The sequence below is a fragment of the Filicampus tigris genome, chromosome 5 (genome assembly GCF_054856515.1).
Source record: "Filicampus tigris isolate MCC_2025a chromosome 5, RoL_Ftig_1.0, whole genome shotgun sequence".
NCBI lineage: Eukaryota > Metazoa > Chordata > Actinopteri > Syngnathiformes > Syngnathidae > Filicampus > Filicampus tigris.
Window position 1 is genome coordinate 1600147 of NC_141221.1, and position 24414 is coordinate 1624560.

The following is a 24414-nucleotide window of genomic DNA, read 5'->3' on the forward strand; positions in this document are numbered from 1 at the left end:
TGTAAGAATAAAAAAATGTGTATTAGGTGTAATGAAATCAGTTCATAGACGCTACAGCAGTACCTATAGTGCAAGCACTTATTTTTTATTGGGGAAGGGGGGTGTAACTATTACGTTATTCTATTCGCATTTACTTTTACCCAATTGCACACCTTTTAGCATTTTATTTTTTTTACCCAATCCCCCAAATATTTTTTTTTCATGGCAATGATAAAGGAACATCAGTTATTCCTGGATTTGTGCTGTTCGCTGGCAGGCTCGGTCCGAATGCCCTGCAAATATCGGGCTGGCAAAAATTAGCATCGATGTTATGGTAATTCCAAAGCTTCAAACAACTGCTACGCAACACGCACGAAGCAGCAACACATACAAACAGATTCTCTCTGCTTCTTTTTTTTTATAACGCAGCATTTCTTCCCATCGGGCTCAGTGCTGCTCGGCATGCTGTGGCACAACGTGGTATTACATGTACGGGCCTACTGTAAAAATCAATAAATAGATGGCTTAAAAATCTGCAATATAGCCATGGAACACTGTAAAGTGAATACAAATTGAATTTTTTGAAGGCTCATTTTATAGGAAGTATTGAGTGAGAGATGAAGCATCAACAAGTTGAGCAAAAGAAAAAAAAACATCCTCATCAGAGTGCATTGGTAAGTGAAGGCAGGGGGGGTCGGGATGCCGCGTGCTGATTAAATATTTACCGGGTAAATAAGGGGTAAGGTGCCAAGGAGGTGGAATATTGATGGGGGGCGTAATGGACACACGGTCTGCTCGCTCATCTGTTGGGATCCACGGGAGAATAGGCCGCCTCGGGCCAAATCCAAAAGCAAAGAGACCTCTCCTTGTTAGTATTCGGCACGCCAGGCAGGCCGGGGGATCGCCGCCCAACAGCGCGCCTTCTTTCTCCTTCGCATTCTTCTACCGGCCCTTTTTTTTGTCAGGCAGAGGATTTGAGGCGTTTCCGAGCGATCGGGAATTCTCATTAAGGCGGCGGTAATTGGACGGGCCGTAATAGACATATGGAAATTGCGGTGCCGTTCATCATTAGGGTTTTAATTGCGGGCCATTACGCCGCGCACCTCCCGCCCAGCTCAAGAAGTCATTGTACTTGGTGAAGCTTGGTACCGCGCACCACGTTAACATCCGGCTTTTTGGACGCACTCCGCTATGCAAATGAAATGAATGAATGTACAAATGAATGTACGTATACAAGCAACATAAATGCCAATGCTTTTATAGAATATTTTTTTACTAATGTAACAACGGGAAATTAAAAAAAAAATTTTTATTAGACACATTTTTGTATTATTTACATTAATTATGTATTTATTTTTAACATTTGTAAATGTCATATATACAATGCATATCATATGGTGGCCAATGCAGGTCAAAATGACCCGTTCTAAAAGTTAAAAATAGTATTATATTATATACTATACTGTATATATTATAAACTATTTTTTAACATCATTTATTACATTTTGTGTACCGGGTATGCCATTAGATACAACATCCATAAATGGCATATTAAATATGGCACCAAGGTGGGTAAAAATCACAGATTTCAACATACTGAAAAATGTTCGTATTTTGAAATTGAAGTTTAATAAATGTAAAATAAAAATAGTACAATATACTGTATAAAGATATCTATGGTTGTTATTAACATTATATACAGCCCACAAACACTGTTTGGGATTTGTAGATCAGATCATGGATGGTTGGATATATATATACAGTAGTATGCTGTACATGAATTCAAGTTGTCAGCTAAGGAGGGTCGAAATCATTCATTTTAAAGTGTACAAATATTGAAAGAGTATTGAAAAAAAAAAATCAACATATTGGATAAAACATTTTTTTCCCTTGTTTAAAGATTTTTACATTTCTTAATTTGTAAGTACCGGTATATATTTAGAGTATATTTGACTATGACTATTTGTTGCGCGTCGAACTGAACTCAAGTTTAAAAAAAATAAATAAATAAAAATAATCTAAAATGTATTTTACCCCAAGGGCAAAAACGTCTACCGCTGTTTTCTATTTTTATTAAATATAACTCATTTTGAAATTACTATACATTTTATTGTTCATTTAACCGTCCTACTACGTTCCAAAAAATCTTTTTCTCATATGTTTGATTGAGGTTAAAACGTGTTCTGCTAGCCTTGTGTTTGCTCTTTCTTTTTAAGGGCTAGTTTTTATGTTTGAATTGGCCAACATCCAGAGCATATTAAAGAGTGTGGAAGGTGTCCATGCCTTTGTGGTGTGCAGAGCAAATGTGAGCTCTCCGTGTTGGACGTGACAGCAGAAGCTCATTTAGCCAATTTAAGCTGAATGGGTGATAATGGCGGGCAGGTTATTAATCAGGCACGAGGGCTCCCATGCGAGAAACACTGATGAACACCTCCAGCCCCCACCCCTGCCATCCCCTCACCTCCTCCCATCACAGCTGGACATCCTAAACGCAAGCGTCACCTGAAAAACATATTTTTCCTTCAACTTCCTGAGATGCAGGACATGCTGTATGAAGTCCAAAGATAATCACTTTCAACATTTGGACATGCATCATGCTTAAAAATGCAGAAGAAAAACAGCAGCACTGGTTACTATTTTTTTGTTTTTTTAATCTGTCATTAATACGAACGTACTGACGTACAAGCTCCTTGACTGAAAGTAAACACACACAAAGTAAAAACAATCACGATTTAAAATTTATTTTGACATTTATTGTTTTGTAAAAAAAAAAAAAAACGTCTAAACACGATATTCTGATTAATATTGCATTAGTGGAATAAAAGAATTAAACAATCTCTTTCGAGTTCCGTGAGCTTTGATGATGACTCCAACGGTTTGTGTGAGCTTCAATTTGGGCAGCTTTAATTTTAGTGATCTTGAATGCAAACGGTTTCCAATTTCGGTGAGCTTTGATGCAAACAGTTTTTTAACATGATGCTCAAATTAAAAAAAAACTTTTTTTTTTTTAAATGTGATTTTTAATGTGAACGCTGGAATTAAGGTGAGCTTCAATGCAGACTCTTTCCACTAGGGTGAGTTTTAATGTGGACTCTTTCAAGTTTAGTGAGCTTCAATGCAGACTTTGCTCCAATTTCGGTGAGCTTTAATGCAGACTGTTTTGATTTTTGTGAGCTTTAGCCTGTATTCCTTCAAGTTTGGTGACCTTCAACACACTCTTATGACTTTGTAAGCTTTAATTTGGATTGTTTTGATTTCAGTGAGTCAGTTAAAATCCACTTTTAAAAAAAAAAATCGTTTTCATATTGTCTTACATTTGTTGTGACAGTTCCGAATGTAAAATAAGCACACTGTCTGAAAGGTTTTTTTTTGTTTTGTTTTGTTTTATAAATATATTGAGATAGTTTTTATAAAAAGCGTCAAGAATTGAGAGTGGCCCGAGGAAGACGACAGCTGCAAGATTGCGTTTTTGCGTGACGGCGGGCAAGTCGACTCGTCGAGGGATCCGTCAAGAAGACGACAGGAGAGGATCGAGATGCCGCGTCCATCTGGACGCATCGGCGAGGGATCGGGGACGCGCTAATGGCTTTCCAAAGTTTCCCGTAAAGACGGGAAAATGGAGGAGGCTGAATAATTGACAGCGGAGCATATGCGAGAGCCGTCGGCAGGCGTCACTCGGCGGGGACTTCTGCTGACAGCTGGGAGAACTTCCAGAGTGTTCCCGATTGATGGACGTGCGCTTTGGACTCCTGACAGATGGTACGGCGTTCGCGAGTGTCTTACATGCGCCACACTTGGAGTGCCTCTGCTTCAAACGGGGGGAAAAGAAACCACTTGGAACGACAAAAACACAGGACCATTAGCTCTGGATAAAGCTATGTAGCATAAAGCTAGGCTATCGTAAGCATTGTCATTTGACACCAGAAAAAGCTATGTGGTCGACCGCATTGTCATTTGGTTCCAGAAAGTCGTCCGCATAGTCATGTGCCTGTGGCTAAAGCTATCCAGTCATCCATTGGGCTCCAGATAAAGCCATGCGGCTGTCTGCATAGTTTGGCGCTGGAAAAAAAAAAAGCTATGTGGTTGTCCACATGGTCATTTACTGTAGCTCTGGATAAAGCCATGTGGTCATCTGCAGTACTATGGTATAGACTACGTGAATAACCACGTAGCTTTCTCTAATGTGGAAAGCCCTATAGCTTTATTTGGAGCCAAATGACTATGTGGGTGACTGTATAGCTTTAGATGGAGCCAAATGCAAATGATCGCATAGCTTGTTTCATTAGCCAAAGTGGACATTCGCATAGCAAAATTCTGGTGAACACCTATATCTATCCCGAACCAAATGACTTTGTGCATGACCACTTAGCGTCACCCGGAGTTCAACGACTATGCGACGACTTTAGGCAGAGCCAAATGCCGATAAATGCAAAGCTTTACGCTGAGCCAAAAGACGATGCGGCCGAGCTAACTAGTGTTAGCTTTTCAGAAAGTTACCAGATGCCAACCGTTCCCTTTTTTTTAACCCCATGCTCTCTAAATAATTAAGCGCTTTGACAATCCTGGCAGTGGGAACGTCCTGCCTGCCGCCACCGCTGTCGCCCATCTGTCAGCCGGGCGGCGCCAGTGCCTGTAAACTTCGACTCCAGTCATGTGAAGGAACGGGCTATTTTCTCCCGCCCTTTTTAACCCGCGTTCCAGGGACGGGGTCCATGCTCCGACAGCTGGAGCAGCGGCCCCCAAACGCCGGCACCTGCTCCCCATCCCGAAACCTCCCGTCCGGGGACTCCCGTCTGGGTGCCCATTGGGAGGGAGGGGCCCCTTGCTCGGTGTTTTCACAATGGGGGCAGAGTGTAAAAGATAACAGAGGGGCCCCGTTGACACCTAGCGCATACGATGCTAATGCTAAAGCTCGTCAATTATTAAGACTGCCGGCTTTAGGCGGAGGGGTTGGTGGGACGGGCAGCTGCTCGCATCTGCTACGTGAAGACATTTCCCGTTCATGTGTGCGCTCCTTTGTTGTCACGGAAACTTCATTCCAAGCATCTGTGCCAGGCAACTCAACTCCTATTACGATTTAACAACAGGAGCACTTAGCTAGCTGTAGCCCTCCGCATAGTCATTTTTTTTTCTGGATACAGTTATGCGGTCGTCTCCATAGTCATTTGGCTCTGTATAAAACGATGCGGTCCTCAACATTTTGGAACTAGACAAAGCTCTGCGAAGCTATGCTGTTGTCCGCATAGTCATTTGGCTCTGATAAAGCTACGTGGACATCCACATCGACATTTGGCTTCAAATAAAGCTAAGCGGTCATCCACATAGTCTGTGCGGTTGTCTGCGTTTTCATTTGGTTCTGTATAAAGCTATGCGATCGTCATTTGGCTTGGGATAAAGCTAAGCGGTTTTCTGCTTAGCGCATGTGCATGCGTATTGATACATGGTTGCCTGCATGTGTATCTGAAATTCATCTGTGGTTAAAGCTACGTAGTTGAACGTCAGCGGTTAGCAATGCTAACAAGCTAATGTCGAGAATGTGTGTGTGTGTGTGTGTTGACATCTGTCTCCCAACCTTATCAAGCCCCACCAGCAGATGTGCTTAGCGCCAGCCCCCCAACTAGTTAGCACCTTAATGGGGCCGGCGAGCGGTTAATTAAGCGGCAGGCGGCGACGTGGCGGGCAAGTGCGGCTTTACAGATGTCTGCGCTCCAGGAAAAAAAAGGTTTACGGCATCCTTGGCGAGCGAGCGAGCGAGGAGGGGCGGGCGCGAGCGGCACGACGAGTGCGTGCGGCAGCAGCAGATGTTGGCTTGCTACTTTGATGGGCCGCGGTGTCAACGTTGGAGGCGGTTGCTAAATGGGTGTTTACCCGATGTGCATGGCCAACTCGATTTGTGCGAATTGGAGCACACCTTTGGATGGAAAACCATTTAAGTTTGCTTACGCCATCTTTGTGGCATTTTCATTCCTTCACATATGTCTTTCTCCAATTTGTTCCATACTCATTTCAATCCAATTGAAGGATCAATTAGATGTACTTTATTGCGGATTTAAACAGTCATATCAAAATGTATGTTTTCATTTTATGTGTGTGTCTGTTTGGATGCATGTAATGGAAATATGTTTTTTTTATACATTTTTTAAATGTTGTTGAATTTTTGCTAGATTTGGATGTATGTAATATGAAATCAAATTAGGGATGGACCGACAATTCAATATCAATATGCATAGCGATTGACACATGATCAGTATCAATAGAAAATGCCTTTGATAAAACGTTACCGATATAGAAATAGAAAACAAATCCAATCACAGCATGTAGCGTACATTACGTACACAAAGAGTTGACACAAATTGAAAATAACTGTATATCAATTATGCATTTAATTTATGCAAACTTATTAATATCATTATTACTTTTTATGTATTTATTTAAAAGTAAATAAAATAGAAAATGTAAACTAATATTTTATTTAATATTTTTTCATTTAAAATGATTATTTTATGTATATTATTGTATAAATATACCTATTCAAGAAAATGAAATTAAATGTGAATTACTGCGAGTTTAATGAATGAACATTTATCAAGTATTATTTTTAATTTAATTTAATTTATTTAATTTTCATTTCATTAATTTAAAATGAAATAAAATTATATATTTATATTGTTATAGATTATTGCTTTCTACTCATTCCTGTAGCCAATGATAACATAACAAATACATCTATAAAATTAAATAAAATTGTTGTGCATTTAACTAATACACATTTTATTGAGATTTATGTAAGTAATATTTTACAATGAATTACGTGCATTCCAGCGGGTGTACTAAGGTGAATTTACTGTCAAAAAGTCATACATTGGTCTTACTACTTGAACAATAAGACAATGAAATTGTTTTGGTTCTACGTTGAGAGCAAACACTACACAAACATATTTCGATTAAAAGTGGAACGTGTGTTCTAAAGAGAAAACAAATATCTTTGCTGCAATAAATCCCCTCTATCCAATCATTTGTCTCCAAATCAGATGGCCTCAAGATCAAAGGATTAGGGTGTAATACTATAAATGCTTATACTGTAAGTATGATAGATAATCGGGCACTGCTGCTTACAATCGTACGCGTTTGATTGGATTGCAGTATAACGTGTGCTGGGGTGAGTTTGGCGATTACGAAAACCACACCGCCAAAAAAAACGCGTCTATTCCCTGTTGATTTTGCGGCTTTCTATAATATCACTACGTTCACGGAGTACATGCCTTTGTTTTCTTAATTTATTATTTTTATTTTTTTGCAGTTTAGGGAAACAAAAATCACAATGATGTCACAAAATTGGATAAAACGTCTTCTATTATTAACCGTGCCAACAGCACATTGAATACTTCTATGATGTGCGACATCCTCTTATGCTGCAAGTTAAACTGATGCATTTTAAAAACTGATTTTCTAAATGTATTCTAATGTAATTTCTAAATTTTGCATTAAACCTCTTTTTTTATATATATATATATATATATATATATATATATATACATACATATACATACATATATATATATATATATATATATATATATACATACATATACATATATATATATATATATATATATATATATATATATATGTATATGTATGTATATATATATATATATATATATATATATATATATATATGTATATGTATGTATATGTATGTATATATATATATATATATATATATATATATATATATATATATATATATATATATATATATATATATATATATATGTATATGTATGTATATGTATGTATATACACACACACACACACACGTTTTTAGGTCAATGTGACTCACTGCATAGATTGCATAAAAATATTAGTAATCTTTCACAAAAAGATGTCATTTAAAGAATCAGAGTAGCAGATGAAGTTTTATCAACTTTTTTTCACCCATATTTCGTCCAAAAAAAAGTTCATTTGACCCGAAACAAGTTGGTTAATAAAAATAACTTAAACCGCTAAATTTTCTTTCCAAGAAAATGTTCTCTGTGCCTCGACTAGTCGAAACACGGCATTCTGATTATTGGGTTTATGGAATATGACTTAAAAATGGAATATGACTTAAAAATCCAAATCAACCCAAAAATATTTTTTTTCAAGAATATGTTCTATACAGGCCTACTAGTTGAAACATGGCATTCTGATTATTTTTGAGCAACAAGCAGCAAAATCTACCCCTTTTACCATCTCAGGGGGCGGCCATTTTGACACTTCTGTCGGCTGCAAACGACATCACAGTCAACAACCAATCACGGCTGACCTGTTTTCTGAAGCTGAGCCATGATTGGTCGTTACCTGATGTCCTTTTCAGTCAACAGCAAGTGGCAAAATGCCCGCCCCCTGAGACAGATTTTACTACATAACTCATATTCTACAAACGCAATATCAATCAGAATGCTGTGTTTTGACTAGTGGGCCTGCATAGAACATACAGTACTCTTGTAAAGTAAAATGTTTGGCTTGACTTCCCCTTTAGACTTACGCAACATAGAAAAACGTGAATTATTTTGCAATAATATCAAATATGCTGTAAGCATTTCCCATGAAGGATAGTGGCTGTTTGTCACAAGAGCGTGTACTTACTGTCCCACGTCGTAGAGCTTGGGCGCAGGACAGAGCAGGTAGTCGTTACGCACGACGCTCGGCTTGTGATCTGGACAGAAAACAAACACAAAAAAAATACATTCACGTTACACTGAGAAGGAAGAAAAAAGACAGTATGCCTGTGAATTTTGCTGCATGCTCTGTTGTTGAATGTGTTGCTGCTGCGTGTGTGTAAAGTAGCAGTTGTTTGCTTGCTCTCCTTGCCCACAAGGGCAGGCATTTCACTACCTTAATTGCTCCATTTCGTGTGTGCGTGTGTTTAAGTCTCCGGCCACCGAGGTCGTTTGTTTGGCCCTCCAACTGCCGGGGTGACAGACAAGACGGGCGACATCTGCCCGGCATATGCGGCGCGTGTTCGAGAGCCGTCAAGACGCAAAACAAACCCCCCCCCCCCGCCCCCCACGTGCTCAATCACCGTCCGTAATTAAAAACGTGGCCCCCGCCGTCGAAAAGGTCATCAGAAACACATGCGGGAGCCAAAAAAAGAAAAAATGAGGGAACGGCGGACCTTCCCCCGAGTGGGCGACGGAACTGAGAAAGGACACGCACGAGGACATCTGCTGACGACAAGTTGAGTCTTAAAAAAAAAAAAAAAAGAAGGAAGGAAAAACAGGGAAAATATGGTGCACAAGTATTTCAGTCAAGAGTCAGAAAATAACTTGTTGGCGTTGGCACGCGCCAAACGAGTGTTTGAGAAGATGAGCCAAACGTGGCGGAAACAGATTGCAGCCCAAAATAAGAAGCACAATGACCTGCAGACAGCTACATATTGTACTTTATCACATCGCCTTATTTGATTGTTTTTTTTGTTTTTTTTTACTACAGCACTTTGCTATTCATGGTGCTTGAAAAATGATGTTGGTTTGGTATGGCGTGGTATTAGGCCCAACCGACGATGTTAATACTTTTCAAATCTTGACAAATCGGCTGATTTTTTTCCGCCCCCACATTACACATCACAACATAAGACAAAGATAAGATTCCAATGAACAAACCAGATCGGCAAAAATGAATAAATAAATAAAATAATGCGTTCATTTTTGCTGATTCCTTTTTCCACAATAACACATTACGACAAAAGACAAAGACAAACAAACAAAATCTCTGTAGTGCTAGAAAAATAAATTTGGTTTGGTCTGGTGTGTAATTGTGCTGAAACCAATAGTCGGCCGGCCAATTTTACGAGTCGATATTAGCCCCTTTCAAATCGGCAAAAATCATCTGATTTTTTTTGTCCCCACACATAAACACATAATAACGTAGGACATATATAATGGCATTTAAAAAACAAAAAAGGACGATTTTTTGCATTTTTTTTTTCTAGTGAGGTGTGCTGCTGTCGGAAGACGTTCACAGTATGCTGGAGACACTTACTGAAGGTTTGCTGGTCAACGATGAAGCTGCAGACCACGTTCTCGCTGCTGTGGCCCAACGCAAAGCCATTCCCGCGCAGGACGATGTCAAAGGTCTCTGCAGTGGGAACATTTCAGAGATTGTAGAAGCATCTGGGCCAATTCCCCAGTTGGAAGCCATCGACGTAGTCTCGGGATAGCAGAAATAGTCCCCTTCAAACCAAAATGGCTGACCTCATGTTCAATTTCGGCCATGGGTCCTTGAGACTTTTTCGTCTGTCCTGTTACAATATACATTCTCACCAAATTTCGCATCCATCTGTGAACTGGACATCAGAGCTGATTTTGTATTGGCTTTCCAAAAAAACGTCAAAATCAAGCATCTTGAATGGTCTTAATTTTTCAGAATTTCCAAGGCTGAGCTGAGCTCTTTCCTAAAATCACCAGCAATCCGCCCACTTTCCTAAACATACAGATGACACAGCCTTCCTTGAAAATGCCATTATCCCCGCTTTTCAAATGTTTATTTGCAATCTCCCCTTTTCTGTACATACTAGCAAACCGCTGCTCCTAAAACATGCCAGTCTCCCCATTTTCTAAACTCACCAGCAATCTCTCGCTTTCTAAACACACTTTCCAAAATGCACCAACCAGCAAGCCATATCTTTCCTAAAACTTACCAGCATTTTACTCTTTGCTAAATGTACCATCCACCCTTGCTTTTCCTAAACTTAAAAGCATTTCCCTATCCCCTAAACTTACCAGCAATCACTCCTTTCCTAAACTTACCAGCACTCTTTTATCCAACACCTAGCAACTAACAACCACTTTCCTAATTACACTAGTAACATGCAATCTGTAAACATTCCAGTATTTCACCGTTTCCCTAAACTTACCAGCAATCTCCCCTTTCCCGAATGCACCAGCGACCTGCACTATCCTAAACGCACCAACAACCTGCCAACTTGCAGCAATTTCGCAAACTTACCTCTCGACTTTCCTAAACCCGCAGTTGAAACATGCGAACAAAACTCACCTTTCCAAAACTCACTAACAATCGAACCTTTCCTAAAGATACCAGAGTCCTGCCCTTCCATATACGTATCAGAAAACACTCCCTTTCCTAAACTTACCAGCAATCATACTTATCCTAAACGTACCAACAAACCTCTTCTAAACAGACTAGCAACCCGCCCTTCCTTACACATGCCAGAATTCTCCACTTTTCTGAAACTTCCAAACAATCTCGACTTTCCTAAACGTACCAGCAGAATCCGCCTTTTGTGAACAGGCTAGCATTCCACCTTTTCCGAAACGTGACTAACTTTCCGAAAATGCTCCTGACGATCAACTTGAACAGGCTGAATTTTCCCAGCTGAGTTGGTGTCACCAGCACTTGAGTGTTGAAATGCCCTCACCGTTGACGCAGACACTGGAGGGCTCCACACTCAGGATCTCTGTACAGGACCTCTTCAAAATCTGCACACAGAGAAGAACGCCAGTGACACGTTATCGTCACGTCGGCGCTTCCCTATCGAGCGTGTCAGCTTTGGAAAAAAGATGAAGGCGCAACACCTGAGAAACGTCTCGGGTCCGACCCGGGGTCTACGCCGGCTTTTATGGGCAAATTATGCGAGGCGATTACATCCGCCGCTTGTATTGAAAACGCTGCCGATGCGGCATTAACATATAAAGAGGCTTGTGAGGGTCCCACTGTCGCCAGTCCATAAATCAACAAAGGACAAAGTATGCAAATGGAGCGTGGTTGGAAAGAAGTGCATCGGGCGGGGGCGCGCTCGCATCTTTCGGCGCAGGTTGCGCGCGACTTCCATCTGACGAGCGGCAAGTATTTACTGCCAAGTGTGAGAAATAAATGTGACAGCGGGATATGGAAGCATTAAAAAAAAAAAAAAAATGAGACGATTTGGGGGAGGCTACAGGAAAAGGGAAGTGCATCGTTTATCCGCCGATAATGACTTCCTTGGCAAAGTGGAGATAAAGACAAAAGATGTCCGCCTTGTTTGCCGTCAGGTCGAAGCTTCCCGCTGCATTTGTCAGGAATACTTAGCGGCTACCTCGCTTTCCTTAACGTAACAACAATCACCCCTTTGCTAACCCACTTTACTAAACAAGCCAGCAATCTCATGTTTACTAAATTTACCAATAACCCCTGCTAGCAGCCCCTCGTCGTAATCTTTTTTTCTTTCATAAATTTACCAGCAATGCCCCGTTCTTAAACATACTATCAAACTACTTTCCGAGACATGCCAGCAGTTTCCTTTTCATAAACCTTACCAGCACCCTTCCTAAACACAAATGTGTCCCATTCCTAAATTTACCTCCCCCCAAAAACTTGCCAGCAACCACCCCTAACCTAATCTTAACAGCAACCCACTTTTGCTAATTTTGCCTTAACATATTAGCAACCTCCCTTTCCTAGATATGCCAGTGAGCAGGCCTTTTTTCTCAATTTACCAGCAATCCTCCTTCCTAAACATGTCAGAAATCACTCACTTTCTGACATTTACACCAAAGATTCAACAAGCCTATCCAAAACTTTCCTGAAATTCCACCTTTCCTAAACATGCCAGAAATCACTCACTTTCCAAAAAATACAGAAAAAAAAATCCTAAACGAACTAAAAAACTAAACTAAACTAAAAAAATTGAAAAATTTAACTGACCAAAGTTAAGTATTTTTGAAATTATTACTGTTTAAAAAATATATATATTTTTATATAATTTAAAAAAGACAGTAAATTACATTAAAAACTATTACTCTTAAAAAAATGTACAAATAATATTTTTCGTCATTTGTCATGAAAGTTTAGACTGGCTTATCGTTTTGTTTTTGATACCAACTGTATTTGACAACATTTCCATTTGACCCAAAAATGTGTTCTGTCAATCAACTTTGCCTGACAGCTTCATCATTAAAGTGATGACAGTGATTTGTGACCGATTACGTCGCATAAAATTATTTGCACTTTTTTTAAACTTGTCTGACTGACAATTCCTGTATGGCGTCATAGTTTCACCTGGGAACAAATGATTCTCCTTCCAGTGGGACAAAAATGGTTTTGAAAAGCGAGAAGTGGACGGATCGCGTTGGATGGCGACAATGAAAACGAGCGCTTTTGGCCTCGCGTCCTTCCCGGCTGCACACGTGGCAGCTCCGTTTGTCCGTCCGTCCGTCCGTCCGTCCGTCCGTGTTGGCCTCAACACAGCTGCAACATCTCCAGCAGATGTTCCTTCTGGCCTCGCCTTACACACATCATGTAAACCAACTCCGTGTGTGCGCGCGCGTGTATGTGTGCATGCGTGCGTGCGCGTGTGTATGAGGCAAAAGACAAATTCTGCAGGCCCCAAATACTGTGGCCGGGATTTTATTGTTCCCCAATTTGCTCTCAAACACACGCACGCACACATTATTGAAATGATCCCACGCAAAATGCTGAAAAGTGATTCACACTACTGGCAAATGAAAAATGATCTCACACAAACACTGCTCAAGTACTCTCCGGCGAAAACAAATGAAAAATAATTGGTTCGAAAACTAGTGAAACGCTCTCGCATTAACTACTGAAAAGCTCTCACATGCTAGTGAAATGCTCAATCACATACACACTTTTGAAACGCTCTAAACTTCAGACAACTCTCACATAGCAAATGAAAAAGTATTAGCTTTCACGCTCTGCTCAAATACTCTCGAATGCACAACTGACAAATTATTTGCTCGCTCAAACACTCGGGAAGAGCTTTCACGCTTCACACACAACTGAAAAATGATCTGCTCACACAAAACGAATGGAATGCTCTCACACGATATCAAAAAGTATCTCACACGTTACTCAGTCACACTCTAACACTACTGAAAGCTCTCACACACGCTATTAAAACCCTCACAAACACGCTACTGAAAAATTATTCACTGACACAAACCCTCTTACACACTATGAAAATTATCACACGCAATTCTAAAATGCTCACAAACAATACTGTAAAGCGACACGCACGCTACTGAAACACTCTCACATACACAAGACAGACAGTAAATGCTCGCATCCTGACACACTCGCACACTGCTGAAAAATTATTCAGACACAAAAACTACTAAAACGCTCACACACAATACTGAGACACTCACACAACCAAAACACACTCACACACTGCTGAAACACTGTCACACACACACACCACTTAAAGGCTCTCACACCACGCCTGACACACATTCTTAAAAAAAATATTAGCTGACACAAACACTATTGAAACCCACACAAACTACTAAAACGCTGACACATAATGTAGGCACCACTGAAACGCTGCCACACACCACTAAAGTTCTCTCACACGCACTGCGTGTGTGTGCGTGCGTTTGACGCCTCACTCTGGCTTTTCCCTTCGCGGCACGAGTGAAGTCGGCTACAGGAAATGAGCCGTTTCCGACTTTTAAATCAAACACCGGAAACGAGAGAGAAGAAGATGTAGGAGGAGGCCCCACTTACGGAATTGACGATGCCTTTGAGCGCGTGGAAGCCATCTTTGACGGGAAACACCTGGTCCCTGGTGTCGGCGATGTCGGCGAGCTGCGGGGTGGGAGAAAAACGCTTTGAGAACGGCGCGCTCCGCTTTGGACTGAGCCTCGGCTCCGGAGCGGCCGGGCGGCAGGCGACGCAGCAGATGGCCCAACTGTGGCAAACGCTCGACGGTGGCGCAAAGGGAGACTAACGTTGCCTTTGTTTGGGACTTAACATGCTCCGGATGGTTAGCAATGGTCGCCATGGTTACCCGGGGGCGGGGTTGGGGGGGGGGGGGGGTGTACAGGACGCCGCATTGGAGCCCCGACGTTGGCCAAATGTGGCCAGCAGGGTTTGCTACTTTGTAAATGTGCTGCCATTCAGAATTAATCAGGCATCTTAAAAAAAGAATATATTCACAGGCAGTTGGTCGGTCAGTGAGTAGATAAGTAACTGGCTATGTTAATGGGTCAGTAGGCGAATCAGTAGGTACTTAGGTGGCTTAGGTAAATATACGTAAGGTGCGTAGCTAAGTAGTTACGTAGGTCAGTCAGTAGTGACAAAGGTAGGAAGCTAAAACAGGTTGGTTGGTCAGTCTTTAGGTTAAGTAGGTAGGCATGTAATCAGGCAGGTAGGTAGGTAGGTAAGAAGGTAAGTCGGTAGGTAGAAATGTAGCAAAACAATGAAGGACATTTGAAACAAACGCTGAGTTGTGTGAGAAAATGTAGAATTTCCGAGCATCCCCGAAGACAATGCCCGAGTTAACGGGTGAATGAAACCTTGACCTCGCTCCTCCTCTGTGCCATCTCCCGATGGGATGCAACAAAAAGCAAGCCTTCCTGATTTCACGTGACATCCTGTCATTTGAGCCCATTTAGACGGGGGCGCGGTGCGTCAAAGTGGGTCAGGGAGGCCACTCAAGTGGCAAGGGATGAAGGCTACTGGAGGGTCTTTCGAACGGAGCTGGTCCCTAGCCTAAAGCGGCCATTTTGTTTTGCGGCCAAGAAGCAAGCCCACAGCGGGCCCCCCACTTTTGGACGTGTTGCTGCTCCACGTGTGTAAAGTAGCAGTTGTCCTCCGAAGGTTTAGGATAACAAGTGACATCAACGCTAATTCCTAGCTCGTCTATGGCATTTTATGTTAGCGTTGAGCTAAGTCTTCTCTCACCTGCTGCTCGTCAAAGTCCTTGACGCCCACGCAGTAGACGCGCGCGCCGTACTTCCGTGCTTCCTTTGCCTTTAAGAAACACACACACAAAAAAAACAAACGTCAATTCCGGAAAATCGAAATCTCAGCCGGGAAAAAGAAGCGCACAAGGGACGGACGGGACCTGTTTGACAGTGAGTTCGTGAACAAACACTTCCAGCTTCCCGTCCGTCAGCGCCAGGATGATGCTGGACGACTTGCTGGTCTGCTTCTGGATCTGATCCGTGGCCTACGGGGTGAAAAGGCGCCAAAAAAAAAAAAAAAAAAAAGTCAGGTTCATTTCTCGCAGCTCCACGGCAAAGGCTCCGCTCACTTCTTTGATGCCCTCGTGCATGTACGTCTCGCCGGCCGGATTGACTGCACGCAGCTTCTCCAGGCCTTCTTCGATCTCGTATCTTATAACACAAAAAACTGGTGTTTTTTTCGTATGCTAAGCTACCGCTAATACGGCACCGTTTTCTTACAGAAAGCTTGAAATGCTAACACTAGCGATACAATGCTAACTTACCGATCCCCAGTCAGCGGGAGGAGGACGTGAGCTTGGGCCGAGAACACGATGAAAGAAACTCTCATTCTGGGACTAAAGGGGTAAAAAAAAGAACAACATTGTTAAGTGGATTACATATTCATTTCACTTTATGAAAAAAATAATGAGCTAAATGCATTTTTGCTGTGAACGTTTTGTTTACGTGCTTTATCACACTTTAGGTTGGGCAATTTATTTTAGCGCTCGGCCGACTGTGCGAAAAATGATACTTTGGGAGAAACTCCTTTTTTGTCGGTAAAAAAGGTTTTGCGGGGACATTTTCTGGGAGGAAGAACAAGATTTTCTTGAAGTGGAACACTATGTTTTCTAAGAGGGATGATTTTTGGAGATGAAAGAAAATTGGTACAAATATTTGTGTTTTGTTTCTTTGTTTATTGAACATGTCAAAAGATAACAGAAAAGAATCAAGTATGAAGTAAAAAAAAATAATAATAAAAGAGAAGAGAGAAGACTGCTCATCATTAAAGCGGAAGTCAACCCAAACATTTTTTTTTCCAGAATATGTTCCCAAACATGTTAAAAAGGGAGTAGGAGGAAGTAATAACTCATCTAGTCCCACCCCTTTTTCTTTGTGTATTTTGACTTGTTTCAAATTAATATAGTAATTGGTCATTCATGTAATTTGTCTCAAAATAAAAGAAAAGGGAAAAAGTCCATGAATAAACCTACTCATGTATGCAACTGCACCTGCACCTTTACGTGCATAAGTCTACACACAGGCAGTATTTAAGCACACACTCTGGCACATTTGTGTGTCATTATACTCTCATACTCATAATTAATATTTTATGACATTACACTCAATTTAACACGTTCCAAAAAATTACGGCATTTGGGCAATTAACTGACTTTTAGCTGATTTCTATGGTCTTTTTGTACTTTACTTTTGAACACAGCAAGTGATGCACACGTTTTCAAAATTATTCCACAAATTTACACCTGTTACAGAAATACACGTTTGCCTAATGTTTGTTCTTGTGTTTTGGATTTTTTTGTAGCGACTTGTGCCCCTTGTACCATAGCAACTTCCTCTAATTTCGAACAGCTTCTGAGTGTTGTGGCAGAGCAGAGCAGGTGATTGTGGATTTTGTACATTATTTGTGCCATTTTAAACTTAAAATTTCATAGTGCTTAATTTGAGAAATAGAGGATTTGATGGTTGGGTATTTTTGGATTGTTTTATCATTTTAATTGCTTTGTTTTGTTTTTGTGGAAAAACAATTTGGGGGAAATATAAGGGCAAAATATATTTTGGGCGGGAACCGACTTTTGGGAGGTAAAAAAGAAGGCAAAAATTTTTCATGGCGGAAATATTAGGGGGTATTTTTTTTTCTTTTTTTTTTTAGCAGGTTTTCGATTTCCATAGTTCAAAGCTCATCCTTGCAAACATGCACAGCTGTCACTAACAACAGATGGGAGCTAAAACATTACGTTAGCACTTTGTTATGGTCCTTTCATATTATCATGATGATTATTATCAGGCAGTGTGGTCACTTGGACAATTGCTTAAAGCTTCTACGAGTATCAGATGGCTATGTGAATCCAATATATTTTCAACACGTGGTGGAAGCATAGTACTAAATTTAGCCGTTTTTTTTATTTATTTATTTTTTTTTTTTTTTATACGCAGCTTCTGTCAGCCCGAAGGAAGTCGCAGCTAACATGTTGTTGCTGTGATATGAGTCACGTCCTGCAGGGCAGAAATATGGACACAAATATGTACCTGACATTTTTAACGCCGCACAGGACAACGCTAGCTGCATTTGATGACTAAATTGTAGAAATTTAAATCAAGTCCATTGCATTCAAATGCATAAATACTCCACTTTGATGTCATTTTGACCACTTTTTAAAGAACATTCACACATTGAAAGCTGACAAGTGGCATGTTCTGCTTGGAAAGAGGATCTTGGTTTTTGCCAAATTAAGATCACGCAGCTTAAGTTGTTCCGGCACCTTTTCTGCCATCGGATTAAAGCATTTCCATGGCCTTACCTATACCAAAATAACCGTGATGTTATTCATACATTGTAGTAGAAGGAAAAAAAAAAAAAAAGAGTTAAAAGGCCAAATAGAATTCAGCATTATAATACTGCAAAAGTGTACATTATGTATAGTCTACAAGTGTACATAATACATTTGAAAAGGTAATGTCAATTTACTTAGGAAAAAAGTCATTTACATATTTTATATTTTTGTTCATTTAAAGCTTAACCGTTGCTCGTATATTCATGTGGATGTTTAAAATATATCTTTAGTTGCTGTATGTAGATTATAAGCAAGTTTGAGGGCGCCAGCTTTTTGCCTTTTTTTTTATTGAAGGTCATGTCGATCAAATTTCGAGGAGCGGGTCATGTGGGTTTCAATATTATATTCCAATATCGGTCATGTTTGAAGAAATGCTGTGCTACATTATTTTCACTGTTATCATTTTGGGTGTCCGAAGAAAATCTAGCAAATTTGTGCAGTTTTTAGAGTGCAGACTGGCAGATTGAAAGACTAAAAGTGTCGCCTTGAAAATGAATCATCATTATCATCATCTTGGAAATGTTGGAAAGTACGGTCTGATTTGTATGTTTTGTTCCTTTGTGTTCAAAGTGTAAGAGGGAATTGCAAATGAGGACATATTGGGTGGAAAGAGAAAATGTGACACTTTTGCTTCGCCGGCCGGGCGTGAAGTTGCAAAGCGCAGCGGCCAACTTGCAGCGTTCCCACAGGCCTTTGTGGGAGCATAAGCTACCCATATTTGGCACACCGTTTTACTTTGCAAACTTCTTCCATTTCAAGTTTGGACATTTGGGTTATCCACCGGGGGGGTTTTGGCTTTTTTTAACATATCCAATTTTTCCTCAACCATCCCAACATCAAAATATTTTTGCATTAGCATCGAAGGATCAAAAGTGTCACTTTTAGGGATAAATAAGGCCTTGATTTTGGAAGAGCACATAGAAACACTTTTTAAGGATCTGCGGAAACCCTTTTTTAAGACAATTTAAAAATATAACAATAGTGTGTGGTGACTTGTGGGATTACGATTTCCAAAATATTTATTTTTATCTTTTTTTTTTTTTAAAGTTGAAGAAATTTCTAACTTTAAAAGTATTGCTCATTTCCTGGGAAAAAAATGCCTTTTGTTCTCAGATGACTTTTTCTTGAAAAAAATTTTTTTCCTCCCATTCTGTCCCTATAACAACTAAAATCAATGCAAAGAAGAATAAGAATAAGGAGTTCGTATGATGCGAGTTTTAAGTTGAAGGCAATCGATCTTGCTATCCGGGAAGGAAACCGCGCTGCTGCACGCAAGTTTAGCGTCAATGAATCTATGGTGAGACGTTGGAGGCGGCGGCGGGAAGTGAAATTAAGCATTTTATCTCGAAAACATATGACTGCATTTTTGTCAGATGAATTTTTCTATTAAAAAGTTTATTTCATCTGAAAAAAAAAAAAAGTGTGAGAACAAACATAAGATTTGTATTCCCCCAAAAATCTGATTTTGTCTTAATAAAGGAACCTTTTTCCCCCCCAAAAATATGAGCAATCCCATAAAAATATGATTATTATTCATTTCACCTGCAGGGCTTTTCAGTGACAGATAGGGGAACAATGCCAGGCATTCATTCCATAATTTTTCGCAAGCAACGTGTATTTGGAGTGCCTTTGTCCTAAATTGCTCTTGATTTGCAACAGGGGACAGACCGGGTGCAAAGAGAAAGACAAGACGTGTTTTAAACTGAGCATGTGGCAAGAAACGCCTTCAATTTGGCATCAAGTTGCACGCGGACGCCGTCCAAAGTAATCTGTCCAATGCATGCTACAAAACGGCCGCGGTGTACATCAAGCAAACGACGTCGGCGATTGTATACGTGAAATTGGCGGCAATACACGCAGCGGGAGGGTTGGATGGCTTCCTGTCGAAATTGGTCAGACGTAGTGTAGCCATTAGCCACACACGGCGGAACAGAAGCGTTCGCCGTGTGCGGGGATCTTCGACAGATTGTCCTCGCCGCCTCCTGGCCGTCTTGCTGTACATTGTGTACGTTGTGCCGTGTCTGTGTGTGTGTATGTGTGTCGGGGGAAGGGGGGATTCGGAAGTTACTCAAGAGAATTAAGACATATTGTATTTGAGGGAAAATTGAATTTTTTAAAATGTAATAATCCCATGAAAAAAAGTGAAAACTATTTTTGGAGGAAAAAAGTGATTTTTTTTTTTTTATTTGAAAAAAATTTGAAAATAAAATCAATTTACAAGTACATTTAGAGGAATAAAGACATTGTTTTCCAAGGAAAAGAGTCCAAATTTTGCGTGGGGCGCCAGTGGAATTCCCCCACCCAATAATGATGAGACATTTTTGAAAATTAAGTCACAATTATTCAAAATTTTAGAATAAGATAATGGAAAAAAGTCAACAGCTTGTCCAGTCGTGTTCTTACTGTACATAGCCCGACATGGTGGAAGTCATGAGTTGGGGGGGGGGGGTGTACGCGATCGGCGGGGGGTGTACGTGTGGCGGCCACTCCCGTGGCAAATGGCCGTTCTCGCAGCCCAGAAGAGCGGCCGACTCCGCCACCCACTCCCACCTGCTGCCTTTGCTATTTTCTTCAGGCGGGCAAAGCGAGCGAGCGAGCGCGCAAGCAAGCGGCGCTTCTGGCGGGGCCACCACCGTCTGTCCTGTAGCTGAGCTGGCAGCCGGCGCCGGCGGCGGCGGCGGCGGCGGCACTAACACTTTGGAGACAGACAATTTTTTGGTCTGAATAGGACGCGCGGCCTCGTCCTTCGAAAGTCGAGAGCGGAGCCGCGAGGCCGGCGAACGTGCGAAAACGTGACAGGGTTCCAACCGGGAACAAAAGTGCCGATTGTGCAGCCTCCAATTGGTTAGCATTGTCCACGAGACCTTATGTAGGAGGAGAAAAGTTAACGATAGAGTTGGATGTTTTTCAGGGTGAAAAATTATGAGGGAATGAAGTCTATTTATTAGAGAAAAAGTTGTCATCTTAAGTAATACGTTTCTCGTAGGTTATAATAAAGTTGTCCCCCCCCCCCCCCTCCATATAAACAGGTTTATTTCTTATTCATTGCATCAAGTCCTCTTTGTGACACACAGGCTTTTTTTATGAAAGTCTCTTTTTCATTTAAATAAATTATTAACAACCCAAAAAGTGGAATAGAAAGGCCTGTGACTCAGAGTTCAACATGGATGTTCAAATTGTGTAATTGTGTAACTTTTCTCATGGAGAATGAGACCAAGTCGTTGTTTTTTTTCCGTTTTGATTTTGGTGGTCACTGCTTAGGTGTGACTTGTGTCATCGTCAACATTATTATTATCCATCCATCCACCCATATTATTGCAAAGTGCCAGTTTGTCCACTTGGGAGGCTTGTCACGCGTGCACTCACTCACCTGACAAATCTGTCGGTGAGATTCCTAACAAAGGAGTAGATCTCAAACCAGTCGGTGGCGACGCTTCCCGACCTGAAAGGACACAAAAAAGTTGCTGCTCATCTTGTGGCACATGTCAGGAACGATTCTAAGAGACCAAGAGAGGGAGGCTGAAATTCACCACAACAGGAAGTGGCACGACATTTCACCTAATGACACCTTTTGCTTTGATGAAGCAGCACGTCGGGAAAAAAATCGGAACATTAACAAACACCAAAAATCATATTTTTGGGGATTTTTTTTTTTTTTAAGAGAAAAAAAATCCTGTATTTTTTAAGACACATTTTTAGCATATGAGAATAAATCATATTTAATTTATTTCAAAAGAAAAAAGGGACAACTTTTTGACAGTTTTACAAGAATGAAGACACATTTTGAGGGAAAGATCCTTTTAAAAACAAATAAGAAAATATTGATACTTTTTCAGTGAAAATTCGTATTGAAGAAAAAAAAGTTTTTTTTCAAAACATGTTGTAATTTTACCAGAAAAAAAAGTTATGTTGTTCCCAGAAAAAAAGTTATTTTAAAGCGAATCTTACAAGAATAAAGACATTGTTTGAGAATAACCTTTGTTTTAAAAAAAAAAAAATCTTACAAGAATAAAGCTATACATTTTCCTGATTTTCTTTTTTACAAAAATTAAGGCACTTTTTGGAAAAAAAAATCGCATTTATAAACATTTTTTACACTTTTTTACTTTAAATTTGATTTGTAAAAAAGGTTTATTTTTTCAAGAAGATATGCATCCACAAACAACAGGTTGTATATTTTTGAGAAAAATAATTTGACAAGAACGATATTATTTACATATCGTCGCTGTCCTGTGAAAAACATGTATGTCCAACTTTGGAATATTTTTCATTTTTACGTTAATGCGGTGTCTGTAAGGCGGAAACACGATTCACGTAAAAATAAGAACAAAAAAAAGAACATAATTGTTTTTCACAGTACAGCGACGATATGGGAAAAAGTACGACTTGTGCTTTTATGCAAAATCCACACAAAAAACAAACGCAACCTGGACCTGACTGACACATGATGATGAAACACACTGACGAAAATCTCGAGAAATGCTGTCAGCATTCTGTCGAAAGGGGTCAACAGGAGAGAGTCTGGGGAGACTTGAAGAAGCGATTGCAATAAAATGAAATGAAAAAAAAAGATTTCATGTTCTTGGAGAGGAAGTTTTCGGCATGATGAGGCAACTCCCCCTTCCTGCGTTTGCATCATAACTTGAACTTGCTTTGCTGCCTTCCACCACCAGAAACATGTGTCCCCAAACTCCAGCCCACCCCACTCCAGCGTCCGTCCACAGCGCGCCAGCTGGCCGCCCGGCCCGGAATGCAGACCACATGCCAATTTTGTTTTCTAGAAACCTCACAAAGTCACTGTGTCCTGTGACTAATTATTAATTACTCATCACTTTTGTATCACTCATTCCAAGTAACAAAGCCCAAAGCCACTCTGTCAGCGCACTATTAAAAGTAATAACTTAACTAGGACTGACTGTACGCATGTATGTCCCAGTACCAGGATAATCGATGAAGTAATGGATTCTAAAAAGATTTGTTAGTGACAGCCGCATAACTCAGTCAATGAAATTCTTGTTTGGGCAATTAGCATTTTTAGTTCTCTTGCTAGCTTGTCCGGGACAGGTGTGCTATTATTCTTCGGAGTTCAATCACTTGACGGAAGCGAAGTAATTGCCCTCATACAAATTTCAATTTGTTATGCCATATACGTATCATTTCATAACGTTACACTGCCTATAGCTCTTCACAGGCACATTTCTGCTACTTTGCGGTTGTTTTGATATGTTGTGATGTATTAGCCAGTCATTCATTTTGTGTTTCGGCATTAGCAAAACAATTTTAAGTTCTTGCACAAATTGTCATTTACCATGAATCGCATCGGCACCTTTTAACAGATGTGAAAAGATTTGAGAAAGTATGGCGAGTTCGGGACAGGTGTGCTATTACTTTTGGTTGTCCACTCACATAATCTAAGGAAAATACTGTATTGAAGTTTTTAAATTACAAAAACCAATATTGTTATGCCATCCACAGCCACTCTGGGGCATATTTACATGACACCTGGTGTTGATGCGATGAACTCTGATGGTATGAGCGAGTTATCACCACATTTGTGCTGACATGAAAGCTCATTTGATCACGCAAGAGACCCGATGAAGTGCGTGCGTCTTACTTGTCGAGGACGAAGTAGAGGTCGTAGGCTCCGTGGCAGGATGCTTCCTCCGCCCAGCCCGTCGAGGCTAAAACGCCCAGCAAGAGCGCTCCGACGGCGGCCGCACGCCACCAACGCTGCCCGGTCAAAAGTTGACTCCCGGGGGAGAAGTCAGGCGACTTTTTGGACATTTTCAAGCGTTTGTCTCGATACATTTGTGTGCAAGACGACGACGACGACGACGATGACGAGTGCCAAGCTACATGTCAACTCAAATCACCGCATTTTAAGTCCGCGGCGACATGTGAAATAGGGGAAATTACCGCTCGGGCGTCATCGTTGTTGACTCACAGGTCGCTCACTTGCAGCCTCGGTAAACTCCGAACCGAGTCTGAGATTCGCGCGGACGCCACTTTGAAAGAAAATGTCAGAAAAGCAGAGGAAAATTGAGGAAAAGAGACGTTACGACACACAACAAAACTTGGAAGAAGTCGAACATACTCAATTGTGATGCGTTCAGGAAAAGGTCGGAATTGTGAGC

The 24414-nt window shown here is 40.7% G+C and overlaps 1 protein-coding gene across 2 annotated transcripts in view; it reads right to left on the minus strand.

Moving 5' to 3' along the window:
* The window catches only part of antxr2a (ANTXR cell adhesion molecule 2a), a 59757-nt gene extending 35343 nt beyond the window's left edge, over positions 1 to 24414 (minus strand). Inside the window, exons 1-11 of one of the 2 annotated variants that reach the window (XM_086031082.1) lie at positions 24375 to 24414; positions 23895 to 24285; positions 21651 to 21722; positions 16214 to 16285; positions 16019 to 16100; positions 15830 to 15934; positions 15667 to 15735; positions 14488 to 14568; positions 11402 to 11462; positions 10006 to 10101; positions 8611 to 8680 (exon numbers count right to left, since the gene is read on the minus strand). In XM_086031082.1, the coding sequence (XP_085887208.1) occupies positions 8611 to 8680; positions 10006 to 10101; positions 11402 to 11462; positions 14488 to 14568; positions 15667 to 15735; positions 15830 to 15934; positions 16019 to 16100; positions 16214 to 16285; positions 21651 to 21722; positions 23895 to 24088 (902 nt within the window). In that variant the 5' untranslated portion in view covers positions 24089 to 24285; positions 24375 to 24414. The other variant, XM_086031081.1, reaches the window with a different exon arrangement.